Source organism: Acanthochromis polyacanthus, chromosome 5 (assembly GCF_021347895.1).
Source record: "Acanthochromis polyacanthus isolate Apoly-LR-REF ecotype Palm Island chromosome 5, KAUST_Apoly_ChrSc, whole genome shotgun sequence".
Taxonomy (NCBI): Eukaryota; Metazoa; Chordata; class Actinopteri; family Pomacentridae; genus Acanthochromis; species Acanthochromis polyacanthus.
This window is the reverse complement of record NC_067117.1, coordinates 34,478,982-34,494,640: the sequence shown is the minus strand read 5'-3', so window position 1 is coordinate 34,494,640 and position 15,659 is coordinate 34,478,982. Positions and strand designations below refer to the sequence as shown.

Below are 15,659 nucleotides of genomic sequence, written 5' to 3'. Positions count from 1 at the left end.
TTGCGTTGTAGAGCTACACCCCTCTGATGCATATGTATGGGGCATCCAGGTCCATGTAGTGCTTTGGAGTTCCTTGTTTAAATCACAAGATCAAATTGAATCAAATGAAACAAAAGTTTGAAATTTTAATAATCTCCTTTTTTGATAACTATACATATGCATAATAATCTCTTAGTTTCAGTTTTAATTGCCCATGATTAAGTTGCTGCTTCAGAATTAGATTTATGAATAAAAATGAAAAAAACACCAAATATTCGTATTTGCCACACCTGTGAATTACGCTTGTGGTGGGACTGCACCATTAACACATGGAGAAGTTACCCATGAACCCAGCAGCACACTCTTATTACTCTGTCAAGGAGGCGGAATCTAGATGGAGTTATGTGACAACGGCGTATGTTTGTCCGTCTGTCTGTCTGCCTGTTTGTTACCAACATTACTCAAAATAGACCAACAGATTCGGATGAAATTTTCAGGGAAGATCAGAAATGGCACAAGGACCAAGTAATTAGGTTTTGGCAGTGATGTGGCTTGTACTGTACTTTCCTGACTACAACCCACTACTTTTTTCTCACGCTTCAAACCCTGCGACTTGTACAATGATGCGGCTAATGAATGGATTTTTATGGGCGAGCTTCATACCATCAATACGTTTAGCCTCATCACATCAGACCAATAAAATTACTGAACAGGGCAGAGCACAATGGAACAGTTTGAATTAAATCAAATGCACTCACACTAAATTCTTCAGATCAGTTGTTTTGCGCTTCATGCACACACCCTCATCATGGAAAACACACAAAGAAATGTGTATGATGCATCTTTTAAGTTAAAGGCAATCGATGTGCCTGTTGAAGAAGGAGATAGAGCTGCTGCACGTAAGCTTGGCATCAATGAGTCCATGGTGAGACGTTGGAGTCGGCAGCATGAACTGACTCAATGCGATTTACAGACGTTACTGCCGTGTTACAGGCACTGTTTAGAAGAAAAGCATTTGTTTAATTAAAAGTTCAATAGTCCGTAAATTACAGTAGTCTGGATCCACAGATATGCTAAAGATTTCTGTATCATTGCAAGATAGCGGCACAGAATCACTGAAACTATGACTACCAGTGAACACTATGTCAGCTGCCTGCTGACGATCACATGATTGCGATCCTGCTACAAATTGATCACTGTGCAGACGTATCAGAAATGATACGAGGAAGAATTGATTAAATTGTGGGGGTGTTTCCAAGTCCCATCAATTCCCACCATCCACTACATATTTAGGTCACGTGAATCGGTATCCGTACATATCGTACACATGCATAACACACGCCTTGTGCTCAGCGCAAGGTCATTTTGTTCATGGGTACATCTATACTAAATGGCCACATTCTATAGTGCTGTGATTTCTGCCATGGATTTTTTCAAGATTTCATCCGTCGGAAACGATATGACTGAGCAGCCTTGGTGGAGCACTGCGCTCTCTGAGTGCTTTTCATGTTTTGTAGTTGAAGTCTGAACTAAAGACCATTGTGAGTGCGAGGTCATGAATCAATCCCTTTATATCTTCAGTTTCAGAATTCATTGGACAGAATAAAGCACTTTTCTAATACAAATAGTGGCTGAGGAGCCTTGGCAGAGCACTGCACTCTCTGAGAGCTTTTCTTATTATATATGTAGCATGTCTGACCATGCAATCATTTATCAGCTACTGCATTTTAGGAGAGACTTGGAGATGTATGTGGATATTACTCACAGACTGGGGTCATGCGCTCATTATTTGTTATGTATTATTCTTGTTGCTGTCTTTAGTGTCTCTCCCTCTCCCCTGCTCACCCTGTAACTGACTCTGTGTCTGTATATGTGTGTGTGTGTGTGTGTGTGTGTGTGTGTGATACTATTCCTACAATACAGTCTGTAGGCTAATAAATGAATAATTATTGAATCAAGAAAAGAATGGCCATATAAATGAAGAGTCTAAATGAACAGATGTCGGTAAAGACAGCATTTTTATAATAATGAAAGACAATTTATCATATCAGACTTAATTAATGCCTATTATATAGTGTAGCTGATCCATTTTTGCATGATTAGTTGCATTATATATATGTGTGTGGTTGTGCCACTGCTTCACACAGGAAGTAATGGCACTCTCCCTAGTGCTAATGGTACCATCTGAATCTTGAGTGTTAAGCACAGTAATGGATTATTGAGTCATTTTATTTTTGTTCAAAAATCTCATTCTGAAGTAACAAATACAACATTAGTATTGAGTCAGGTATCCATTTTTTGAGAAATAAAAATTTCAACTTCAACTTTCAACAAGGTATTACATGGATGTGTATTCTTAAAAAAGGCTGCATTAAAACAGCCAGCTTTGGCTGAAGTGATAGAATACTTAAGAGTGGCATTTAACCAGCTGAAAATGGTATTTATAAAAGTTATTTGCTTCGAAATCACCTCTGTCATTTGTCTTTGTTTGTTTACTGCCTGCATGAATGTGATAACAATATCAAATAGATGCTGTGGACAGACACACACATGCAGTGCAAATTTGAAACTCAAAATGTCCACCTGAGTTTAGCGTCTTGCACAGTCTATTCATTCATTCGTGGACAGCAGGTAATTTCTTTACATTTATCTCCAGAGTCCTGTTTCTGTTTCTCTCTCTCTCTCTCTCTCTCTCTCTCTCTCTCTGTGTGTGTGTGTGTGCATTGTGTGTGTGTGTGTGTGTGTGTGTGTGTGTGTGTGTGCGCGCGTGCGCGTGCGCGTGCGTGTCTTTTTGACGACTGACACCCTCTGAGCTTGCTGCTCCCTTTAACCTTTAACACCACAGTGTATAATAATTCTTACACTCTGACAGGTCAACTGAGGCGTCACGCCTGGCCCCTTGCTGTGGGTTAGCAGTGAGCCTTTTTATCATACTACCTGCTCTGTGATGGATGAACCCAGCAGCAAACTGGCGAGAGGACTAACAGTGTTGTTCAGAGAAAGCGGATAAGATGTTGTAACAAATAACACCTCACTGAACCCTACTACATTCTTGTTGCCCCTGGCTTTAGGCTCTTCCAGCTATTCATTTCTGGCTGTGTCCACAAGCAAACGGTCTTATGGGGTTTATAACAGGCAATATTCTGCTGCTCACATATCTGATAGTACGTCTCTTAAGTGTGTTAGTGCAAAACAAAAAGATATCTCTTCGTAGCAGCAGGGGACACTTTCTGCTTTATGAGTGGTTCTACAAAACTGACAGAATGTGTGGTAGGTTTGAAGGGTAGTAGGCAAACACTTTATTTGGAGAGATATTGAATACATCTGAACAGAGAATGGATATGAAGTGTTTTGGAAACACATTTATCATATGAAGCAGAGACCTTTTATGCTTCAAAGTCACAGTGAACCATCTGCCAGGAAACTCAGAGTCACAGAATCTGTAAGGGTATGTGATGTAAATAAGGATCGAATCCTGCACTGGCTGAGGTTTAACATGCGTTCAGCATCACTGCACAACAAGCCAAATGGACTCCAGATCCGGGCGCCTATAATATATTTAATGGATCATTGGAGGCTGACTCTCCAAGCCCCTGTGTTGGGATTACAAATGCTTGGACTGCATATAGGAAAATACGCTCAGTCTTGTTGCTCTCCTATAAAGTATAGAGTAGGGAAATTCTGGAGCATTCATTAACAAAGGTGCCGTTAGGGCTTATGGGGACTAATAAACATACAAGATAAACTTGCATAAACATATTTGTGGTCGGTATCAAAGGTGATGATTCAGTTCACTTTTTATATGCATCACACCATGAGAAATGTTTGTGGAGGTCTAATTACATCTTCAAGACCACAGTGCAACACTAAATAAAAATGAAATGTCCGGAAAAGACACCTGGGAATGTGGTCACAGCTGAGACAGCTACACTCTCAGATTTCTTCCCATGTGACCAAACCTTAAGTCCTCTGCTTCCACCTGCGCTTGGTCAGTCACCCTGGAGCGGAGCGCCTTCAGCTTTCCAAGCCCCCCTTTGATTTATTCAGTATTTGGCTAACCTTGCTCTGAACCTGCCCCAAGAGATTTCCAACCATTTTAGCCCTCCTTTTCCAGCATACGTGCACTGCATGCCTCCTCGACCTAGTTCCATCCCAACATGCTTCTTCCCCTCTGCTTTCGCAACAGCCCACTAAGAGAATGAGAAACAGGCCCTTGAAGGAGGCTCGGGTTCACTCTCGGCACTGCCCGTCCCCCTCCCCATCTGAGTGCGGGTCACCTACTGATCACAATGTGCGGCCCTATCGTGAGTGCGCAGGAGGGCATTTATGGTTCGCTGGGATTCAAATGAATGTTTATGAGCTTTGTCTGGCAGCCAAAGGCCAGGCACTATCCCAGCTTTTACAGCCACTCTCATGGGTTTGCCTTTGGTTTGTGTGAGCTTGCTTTGACTTGTGCTCAGATATGGGGTGTCTCTCTGTGAGTCTGGATCTGTGATCTCCATATCCCTTCATGTGTTTATTACTGGGGGTTCAAGCATTGCTGTGAAAGCAGCAAGGGTAAAGTTCTCTGTGTATGCGCTCTGTGTGTTTGTTTTGCAGAACCCACAGACCACAAAGCCACATTTCCCTTCTGTGTGCCTTCAGTGTTCACCGGTTTCATGACTGGAAAATCAGAGAGTATGCATTTATTGTAATGCAGTGCATGTTCTGTTCTATGTTAAGAGTACTGGCTTCATGATTAACTTCACAGCAAGGAGGGAAACAGCCTGGCTTGTGAATAAGCACACACTTGTTCCCTGTTGCATTTTCACTGAACATTGCTCTTTGCACTGATCTGCATGTCATAGTTATCTCTGTAGGAACAATCTGAATAACATGGTGAGAAAACAGAAAGAATGTAATGACCGGGACCTGTTTCAGATCTCGATTACCAATATTTAAATATTTTATAAATAAAAAGAAAACAATTTCATGTCAATTAACACTAATTGTCATTTTATGCATGTAGAAGGGAGTGCTTACTTTTTTTTTATTGCAGACAGAAGATCATTGTATGGAGTGCAGCAGCAACATACACAGTTTGTGGTGGATCTAGTAGTGTCTCTCTTAATGTTGTGTTATTTTAGATGTTTGTATTGTCTTTTCCTGACTCCAAAATAAACAGTTTGGACATACTAAAGAAGCTTAAACTTTCAAAGAAAACCCAACACAAGAAATACATAAGGTTAAGAAAAGTGCAGCTGAGTATGGTACTTTTACTTTTACTGCATCCCTTTTTTTTGTTGTGATAAAGCTCACTGAGGTCATATCTTAGCCTCTTCTCATTAAACATTAACAAGGTCAGATTTACTGTTGGCCATCTGTGATGTGAAAAAGAGCATAAACCCTTTCTTTACCTTATTTATTTTATGGTAGCTCAGGATCCCTAAGGGTACTATATTTTTGTGGAGCAGTATAACTTTTAAGTTTTGCTTCTTTGCAGGTTTGGGTCTCCCTTTTGGTCTCCAAAGTGGCCTTTACACACTAATCTCAACTCATCAATCTCCTCTAATCTTATGCTGTCATATGAATAAAATTAGGCTAAAAAGGCTAGAGGTTATTAGGTATTCTGAACAAATACAATGTCAGTAACATGTCTAACATGTTAGGTGTTGGAAGAATGCCAAGAAATATTTGAGCATAGAAATGTGAGATATACATTCATGATCCACCCTTATCATCTCCTCCAGGACACAGTTTAGTGTCCAGTGTGGTTGCGTTCCCTATGCTATTTCACAAAAAGGAATAATTAAGCATTCTGAGAAATACTAGACAGTTTTCTCAGTCTGCCTTGCCAAGAGTTGGATGAGAAGATCAATACCACTTTCAGTGTCTCAGAAGGTAGGCAAATTTTTACTACTGGACAAAGCCAGGGTAGCACCCCTCACAAAGCTCAGCTAATTGGCTGCTGGCTGTAGCTTCAATTTCTTATGCAGACAGGAGAGTGGTATTGATATTCTCTCCTAACTCTTGGCAAGAAAGCTAATTAGCACATTTCCCAAAATGTCAGTATTCCTTAAATACACTGGAGATTAGTTGTTGTTTACCAATGCAGGTTTTAATTCATCTCACAGAAAATGAAATTATTTTCTGCTTTTTGGTTGAAGCTCCCTGCAAATTTCTAGTGGTCACATACATTTCTTTAATCTCAGTCCCAAGGTTTGTTTGGACAAGGTTTGGTAATTCATTTACCAGCGCTCATCAGTTTTATGACATTTCTAGTTCTTAAACAACATCCTCAATCAAAAGGTAATTGTGAGACTCTGGCATTGACGAATCACATACATTGTTAATCTTCCACAGCTCCCTTTCTTTGTTGGTGCTAAAACATTGGACTACTCAGATTCTTATGTAGAAAACCAAAGAAGCTCCATATTGTTCCATTTTTTTCTGCACAATATGCCTCTGGGGTTTTGCTTTTCTACTAACACAAATGTATAGCATTTGCAGACATCTTAAAATTGTATGTGCCAAGCTCATCAAAGCAAAATTGATATGTCACTGTAGCAGGCAATAAAAATCTTATAAATTTGATAGTTATGTGGTTAAGATTACTGCTGTGTGCAATAAATACAACTGTCTCTCTGCCTGTCCACATTCACCGAATGTGCTTAGGACCATTCGAAACATGTGAGCGGTGCCTGACTGATTTATTTGAGTTCATTATGTTTATTGGAATTATTCCCCCTTATCATTTTCTGCCAGAAGAGAACAAACAAGCATATATCCCACATGATCCCCCAAGAGTATGTTTTATGTTTTGACATCATCTGTCACAGCCACTGATCTCACGCTCGGAATAAATCAGAGGTGGTATCATGCTGCCATGGGAGTCAAAACCCAAAAACAGAACAATGCATAACTCCCAAGTGTTCACTTTTTCTATTTTCATCATGCACAAAGAGAGACAGTGCAATTCTAAAACTCCATTTTATTACATTGTTTTGATTCAAAGACACATTAAAGGAGAATAAAAAAAAAGATCTGTAAAAACAGACTAAAACAAGTCTCACAAAATAAAACTCCCAGAATAACTACTGGTACAGAACGATGCATGGCTTCTGTTCAAAGTGAAAATGGCATTCAGTCCTCCGTACTATACACACACATGCACACAACCATCAGGGTGTATCGTGCAGTTTATCAATTAATTCTACCTGCAGAAGCAACACCCTTGCACGTAATGTGTTTGTCTTCACACTATCATAGCGCCGTTGCCACCTTTACATGTCTTAAGGTCCATATTCCCTTCGTTACACCCCACAGCTGCTCAGGTTGCTCTCCCACTGTGTGCAATCCAGGTTCATGTCCTCCCTTTGAACGTGTTCATGCAAGTATAACTCCCAGAAAACTTGTGGATTTCTTCAAGTGCAACTTGTGGCATGAAGCTGGAGAGTACAGAAAGACCAGAGACAGAATGTTAAGGATGAGGGGAAAATGTGCAGCCGTTGTAGAAAGATAAAAATGAATTAGATGTCAAATAAGAACTTTTTACCTTTTAAGAATGACAAGAGCATGCATTGTCCAGGGCAGGTAGAGGAAGGCCTTGTCAGTTCTGACTGCATCGACTGTCCTCTGGGCGACTACCTCAGGTTTGAGAGGTGGAAAGAGCTGAGGAAACCTAAAGGAGATTAAAAAATGTAGTTTTGAGATAAAATGGCAATTACACCAACCGAGAGAAGAACTCAATTCCATTTCTTATCCGATTCTCATTTCTTTGTTAGTTTTAAGGTGCAACTTTTGCTCATAAAGACCAGTTGTCTGGCTGAATTTAAAATTGCACTGCCTGTTAGCCAAATTGGACATTACATGCTTTTTGACATACCGAAAAACTATTATGTGTGTGAAAGGTTTGATGTAGTCATACACCTGAGCAAGAACTTTCAGTGTCAAATAAGTAAAGAACCTTACATTGTTCTACAAAGGCTCAATGCATCACATACTAGGTCATCTCAAAGCCTAGAGACAGCCACTAGGGGGCTAAATCATCAGCGAATTGTGTCGAGTTCTGACGCAAACTTCTAAACTGTAATTTAAGTGCAAGAAGGCTTCGAACATTCAGTCACGATAAATATGCATCTGGGGGAATGTGGGACTATCTGCCATAGCAAGAAGATTGAGCAAAAAAGCCAAACTTTGGAGTTTCCCAGCCTTTTAGTCTGATTTGCTACAGTGTAGTTCATTAAAGAGGAAAAGTCAGGGATGACAGTCCATAGGATACATTTTCTGCCAACCATGGGTGTCTGTACAAAATTGCGTGTCAGTCCACCAGGTGAATATGTGACTGTGGAAGAGAAAACTTTTATTTGCTGGTAGCTCTACATGAAAAGTTAGGGGATCACCAAGCTCATGAGGATTATTGTTCTCTTGACTTGGAATATATATCAAATTTCACAGCTATCCATGCAATAGTTATATATTATATGTAGTTGTATGTTCCACAAGGAAGAGTCAGTGGCTCGCTAATGTCAGTAAGATTAATCCTACAGGGAACAGGTTAGAACCACACAGTTACCATGGAAAATATAACAAGACAAGCACTCAGAGAGCACAGTGCTCCACCAAGGCTGGCCAATCATTGTTTCATTTTCAAAGGCTGAAATCTTGAAAAAGTTGTGGCAGAAATCACGGGACCATAGAATGTGACCTTTTAATATAGATGTACCCAGAAACAAAATGACTTTGCACCAAGCACAGGCGTGTGTTATGCATGTGTACGTTATGTACGGATACCAAATTGCGTGATCTAAATATGTAGCGGGTGGTGGGAACTGATGGGACTCGGAAACACTTTCACAATTGAATCAATTGTTCGTTGTATCATTTTTGACGGATAAGTCCCAATAAGTGTGCAGCGGTCAGTCTGTAGTAGGATCGCCATCGTGTGATCGTCAGCAGACAGCTGACGAAGTGTTCATTTTTTGTCATAGTTACACTGACGCTATCTCACAATGATACAGAAACCTTTAACAAATCCATGGATCCAGACTATAAGCCGCATCACTGCCAAAATCTGATCACTTGGTCCTTGTGTCATTTCTGACCTTTCCTGAAAATGTAATTGAAATCTGTTATCCCATTTTTGGGTAATGTTGTGAACAGACGGACAGACAAACGTATGTTGATCGTCACATAACTCTGCCATTCCTTATTTAAAAAATGGTCTCTTTAAATTCCTAGATAGGCAACATCACAAAATAACAATGACAATGTTACAATTTCTCTTCTCACCTGACTCTCATGCCCTGGAACATCTCTGTATTGGTGTGGAAGGGAAGCACGGTGGTACAGCTGACGCCAGGACAGTCCAGCAGGCCCAGCGTCAGGCTCTCCATGAAGGCCAGTGAAGAGGCCTTGGAGGTGCAGTAGTCTATGGCCCCGGGGATGGGAGACTGGGACAGGATGGAATTAATGCATACTACATGGCCATGCTGAAGCTCCAGCATTCGAGGCAGGAAGGCTTTTGTTGTCTAAAATAAGAGAAGAAAAAAAAGAGGAGAATGAAGGAGAGAATAAAGACAAAGTGAGAGGAGGTGTGGAAATAGAAGGTGAAATGTATTCAGCAGAACAAAAAAAGGAAGTACAGACAAGAGAAAAAGGCCCACAATGTAACCACAGATTAAATTTCCATTTCCATTTAGTTGATGATTGCATTTTTGTCTGCGTATGACATAGTCTTTTGATCTCCATTCAAAATAAAAATGCCATGAGTTTCAAAAACCCGTCTGATGTTTCAGGGGCTGAGAGGCAATTTGGAAATACCCCACTTAACCTGCCATAATAGCAGTCATGATTGACAAGACTGGGGGAGCCTACTGCATATACTGCCATGCTATAATCAAAATATGAAGATGATAAGGATAATCTGCGAGGAGGAAATTCCCTACATCTACAGGCATACTGGGTTTACTTGAGTTCAAGCAGGTCTTACCCAGAACTGTCCCATGGTGTTGATATGTTGGGATTTCAGAAGGGCGTCGTCATCACTGTCCATCAAGCTTTTGCCATGGACCACAGCTGCGTTGTTCACTAATATCGTAACATCTCCCACCTGAGATTAAAAAGCACAAGAATAAGGAAAAAAAGTCCATTGTTAAAGACATCCAGCATATTCTGTCTGATTTGCAGAGGTGATACAGTTATGCTGCACCAGAGCTGTCACCAATGTTCCCTCTTCATATTTAGATATTTCAGATCAAGTATAATCTATACACCAGATGGAAGACGCAGCAGCTCAGAGCAAATATACATATAGATGAGACAGAGAGGCATCCCGAGGAAGTATTTTGTAATGTGTTTCACTGTGCGCAAAATGCATTTCTCCTTGTGGAAGTAGAGCTACCTTTATAAATATAAAAATGGTGTACCTTTTCTCGTACCACCTTGGCTTGCTTGTAAACTTCCTCCCGATTGGCCACATCGCACAGGAAGTAATGGCACTCTGTTCCAGAAATGGAGATTTCTTCGGCTGTCTCTTTGAGGCACTTTTCTGTTCTGCCCCACAAGATCACCTAGCAAAGAATCAGAATTTTAAAGGTTAAAACAAGAAACAAAACGTTCGGCATCGAAACTCGGTGAATCCAAACCGGTCAAGTGAACTTTTGCTTCCCAGCGGAACAAAAAGAGTTATTATTCATTATAGTCATTAACAAAATATGACGTATCATTTGCGCATTTTTTCCTGGCAACAACACCTAGCTGAATTGTGGAGATCTTTGAGCAGCAATGCTCTTTTCATTCAGAGAACAGAGAGGCCATTTTCACTCCAACAAATAGTTTTCGAGCAAGATTAAAGGCTTGGGGGTTGCTGTGTGAATGAATTGTCTCTTCATCCACCCAGAGACTAAATGAAGGCTGGTCATTTGAGCAGGGAACATGGGGTTGGATGGAGGTGGGGGACTAGTGATTGGGCAATTAGATCTGTCAGTCTCTGGGGTCAGGGAAAGGTAATGAAATCAGGGGGTGAGCCCTCCTCATCTCTCAAACACAAATTCTCAAAGAGATTACATGGCCTGTTGGGCAGATGAGCCCTGTCATTTCTGGTCAGGGAGTCTGAAAACAGTGCGTGTGTGAAGTGCTGAGGACGCCAGTGTGGGATTTGGCTAGTCGCCCGTGACCAAGGTTAATATTTGAGCAAAAAGTCCTGTGGAAAGTGATCTTGTGTATCCGAGAGTCACAGACTGTGTGTGTGTGTGAGTATGCATGCACACACAAAAGACAGCACGTCTGTCTGTTAGCCCATAGTTTAACCTGTTATTTCTATTGTTTAGCACCAATGTTTATGTATAAACATCCATTTAGTCAGCAGGCACAAACAAATTTATTCAAGATCTTTATCTAAAACAGTATATAACACAGAGAAGTATATATGAGCATTCCTCTGCTTAAATTAAACCTGTCATCTTGCAGTAATTGGACAGTGCCATTAATTTCTAATTCACTCAGCATTTACCCTGAGCCAGCATGATAATTTGCATAGTCCCAGTCTGGAAAAAAAAAAATCTTCCTACATTGTTATTCATTTTGATACAGTCATCATGTGTCAAATAACTGTCCAAAGGTAGCAGAAGCAGAGCAAACACAGAAATATCAACTCTGTAAAGTTGTAGAAGCATCACAGATTACAGTCTGGAATATGTTCTTCATTTCTTTATCAGATCCAAGAGCAATCAGGGTGTGCCTCCCTCTGTGAACGACCCTAGCTTGAGTTGCTTTTGATTGGGTTTCTTGTTTGCTTCATTTGCAAGACCATTTGAGTAATCAGTGGAGGCAGACAGGTCTTGATAAATAACTGAAAGCTTTTAATAGGATTTGAGCCAGACAAACAAAGCTGACAGTTCTCATTAAAAGTCAGCACTTAAACGGTGCTCTCCTGTTACAATGTTATTTAATTCATTTGGTTTATCACCCGTCACAACACACAGGATGCTCAGTGCAAACAAGCACTGGCCAAATTGCTATCTGATAAGAAAACTGCAAGAAAAGAGTTTCTAGTTGACCTTGCACAAGCTCTGTTTGGTGTTAAACCAGTGATTGTTCTAAATAGGCACGCCAAACAAGACTTCACATCAACACACGCTGTAAGTAAAAGTTCTCTAATCAACAAACTGATGTTGTAAAGCTTGAAACAAGACCTTGAGAGAGACAACGCAGATGCCACTCAATACGGGCTGAGGTGTACGTCTCTGCGTCCCCAGTAACTCCAGCTGAATTACAGTGATACTCTATCTCTCAGATGTGAATGTATGGGTGGGTATGAACCCTCCTTTTCACACTCATTGTATGGGCCAGCAGAGAGGCGGCACACAGAGGGGGCAGCAGGAGTTCAGGAGGCAGTCGCCTGCCGCTGTCTAATTACTGCGGAGACAGCAAGGTCAGTTGCAGGGCAATACCCAGCTGGGAGTGGTGTGCTTCCCGCCTCCAGCACAACACAAGCACACCCACACAAACCTGTTATCAGTGACTTGGTTTGGTTCATCTTCCCTCTCACAGGTCTCTTTATGTAATGTTAACAAACACATGAAAAAAAATGTATTAAAAAGTTTTGCTGATGTCGTCAGGGTACTGCTAGGTGAAATATACTGATCAAAGCTGTCAACTGTCTGTCTGGATTGTTGTGGAAGCCATATCCCAGTGCTATTGGGTGATTTTGTTGGGAATACTTCTTTCAGAACTTCACTCTGCCGCAGTTCCCCCACTAACAGCACACAAGCAGACCCTGCTGCCCCCCTGAGGCTCCAGCTCTTCATCCCAGTGAATTCTTTCATCAACACTGAGGCTAGTCTTCCTCACACCTTGAAAAACACCAAAGCCTGAGCAGAGGGGAAAAGGAAATTCCGCCTGCCAGTCACAAAGGCGCTCAAACTGGGGTGAGCGCAAGTTCACATAGGTTATCCCTATTCATAATTACCGCCCTATTTCCTTTTAGCATCTCTTTAGGCAGGGAGTAATTGCCATACACATTACCACAGGTGTTGTTTTCAAAGCCTTCACACCTTGATAATACCCAACAATGGGGTGCTGAAAAGCGTGGTGACATCCTTTGTTGTGCAGCTGCAAAGTAAAGCTTTTAAAACCTATTGGTTTCTCCTCGCTCATTCCCCAAGGAGATGGCATCCAGAGACAGAAGGAGGCAGTTAGTGTTTCACTGAGCTTTTAGCAATGTTTTCAGTGCTGCAGAAATTGCACCTCAAGAAAGCAACGGAGATGTGGCGCCCGTGTTACACATGTACGAATAATTACAACCTGTGAGCTGCTCGATGCGGGCTGAAATTGCCACCACTTTCTTCCATGGGCGACGACGACTCCCATCTGAGGTGATCAAAAATAGAGCTAATCTGTATTAACACATTAGTGCTAAAAGGACACCAGCGACTCATCAGGCACTTGGCTGTGTAACGTCCGCCACCGGATTGGTCGACAAACCACAGCTGGAAGTTATGAACAAAGATTAGCCTGACTTGCAGTGATGAGTAAGTGTCCATGCAATCATCAGACCATTTCAGGCCCAAGTAGCAGCTCAAGGGGCTGTGTTGTTGAAACAGGTGGACTGATTTCCACTGGAAATATTAATTTCAAGAGTGACAGCTGCAAAAATGACATTTGATGGACTATCCCACCTTACATCACTGATAACTTAGGGTCAGCTAAACCTTCATGTCCACATTTTTGTTTACCTTTACATCATATTCATCAGATTTCACCTAAAGGTATCAGTTCACAAGAGTCTGATCTGAATCTGCTAGCTACTGCAGATGGTTGCCAAGATAACACAATCTGTTCCTCTTTAACACTTTTACCCCGAGTTCATTTTGTTTTGCATACACTCCATAAAAAAGGCATCCCATGTCCTCATGCTATGCTTGAAAACAAAACCTAATCTGGCTCTTATTAAAAGTATTATGAGTCTTTTTGTTGTTGTGTTGTGAAATGCTGGCAGACCTTACAACAGTACAAAGACTGATAGAAAAAATGGCAAGAAACTATAATGGGGTTGCAGCAGGGCTGTTATTGTGTGAATGGCTTTGAAGCAGTTTCAGGGAGGCTTTATGCACAAATCCACCCCCACCACCTACACTCAGACACATGTAGTCAGTGCCCTCTTTACAGTTTAAATCTTTGAATAATGCACTTTCTAGACATGTTGGTCTCAGGAATATCACCTCCAGACCTGAGCAGAATGGATGTCAGCTCTTGTGCTGCACTTCATCATATCAATCAGCCATAAACGTTGTCCAGACCTGCCCTCTGCTCGACCTCAGCTGTTGTGCAATAGTTGAACCAAAACTGAGGGCAGTGTCACAGTCTCGCTGGACCAACTAGGCTACTCAGAGGTCGTGATCCCTGCTTTCATAGAACAGTGGAACAACAATACACTCGGGGCAGTGCAGACACAAACACTGACCGGGTTACCTGGCGCAGGAGGAGGGGTGGTGAGGGGAATCAATCAAACTGAACCCACAAGAATGGAATTAATGACTTGGAAAATAAATGATTAGCTCGTGCATTAAGATTGGGATAAGCCCTGCAGATGCAACAAGTTGCCTGGATTACCTTTCTGGCCCCCTGCTTGGCAAACTCTTTGGCCAGGTGTCGACCGATGCCTCGTCCTCCGCCGGTGATCAATACCACCTCCTTGGTCAGGTCCTTCCTCCTGCTCGGCAGCAGCGAAAACAAACTTGCCCTGACAATATAATAAAGCATCTGAACCGGGAACAGAAACATACGACATGCGCTCTTCAGCTCCATCTCGGACCAGGAGACGCTCACGGACGAGTGAAGTGTTTACGCAGCAAGTTTACTAAGTGATATCCTCCGAACAGGGAGCGAAAGAAGTGTGCAGAAACACAGCGACTCCTGCAAGTTTATCCGCACGCAAACAGTCTCCTGTGCAGCCTTACAAAGTGTTGCATGAGTAATCCACAGGCGAGGAAGCAGTCTCAAAGCTCAACTGTGGCACTCTGGGCAGCTCTGACATCTTCAGGCTCCTGAAATGTGTGAGTGATCGCTCATTACGCCTGGTCGAGACGCAGAAACGTGGAACGCAAGTCCGGGCGACGCTCCGTGGCTGTACGCTACTGACACCGCCGGGCTTTGGTGTTACGTTCCTGTCCGGTGCTGGCTTTTATACCAGCCCCCTGCCCCGGCTCCGGGACTTCCACTAGTGAAAGGACCAGGATGAACCTATAGCTCGGGGGCTGTGAGGGCATTAATCCTGATTGACATGTTAAGTGGGGATGAATATTTCTCTCCGGTGCCCGTCTGCCCTGGCTGCTTGCGTACTTGCCTCTTCCCCCACCCCCTTCGTGTGTCAACAGCGGTGGTTCTCAATCTGTGGCTCAGGGCCCCCCCAGTGGTCGCCCCCAGTGTGTGCCCCAGGTGGGTGCCCCTCTCCTTTGGGAAAGTTTTAAAACTTCACAATCACATCACTTAAAAGTCAAAACTCATAGCTATGTTGCAATCACGTTTCCTCTGACAGTTCTAAGTCAAAATCAGCACAGAAATATTCTTACCCTTAGTTGTGGGTATGATGTTGCAGCTAAAAAAGCAGTAAAGCTGCATTTAAAGCTGCATTTATGGATGTTTAGCTCATAAACGAGCTACAACATCCATTCTTCCAGCCTTAAATTAATATAATGTGC

At 42.1% G+C, this 15,659-nt stretch overlaps 1 protein-coding gene across 1 annotated transcript; it reads right to left on the bottom strand.

Moving 5' to 3' along the window:
* Positions 1-6,931: 6,931 nt before the first annotated feature.
* dhrs3b (dehydrogenase/reductase (SDR family) member 3b) lies at positions 6,932-15,319 on the bottom strand. Its single transcript, XM_022192614.2, has 6 exons — positions 14,572-15,319; positions 10,386-10,529; positions 9,950-10,069; positions 9,250-9,488; positions 7,514-7,639; positions 6,932-7,406 (listed from the first exon to the last, which is right to left on the bottom strand). Exons 1-6 carry the CDS (start codon positions 14,764-14,766, stop codon positions 7,322-7,324), a joined length of 909 nt encoding a protein of 302 aa, XP_022048306.1. The 5' UTR covers positions 14,767-15,319; the 3' UTR covers positions 6,932-7,321.
* Positions 15,320-15,659: the final 340 nt, after the last annotated feature.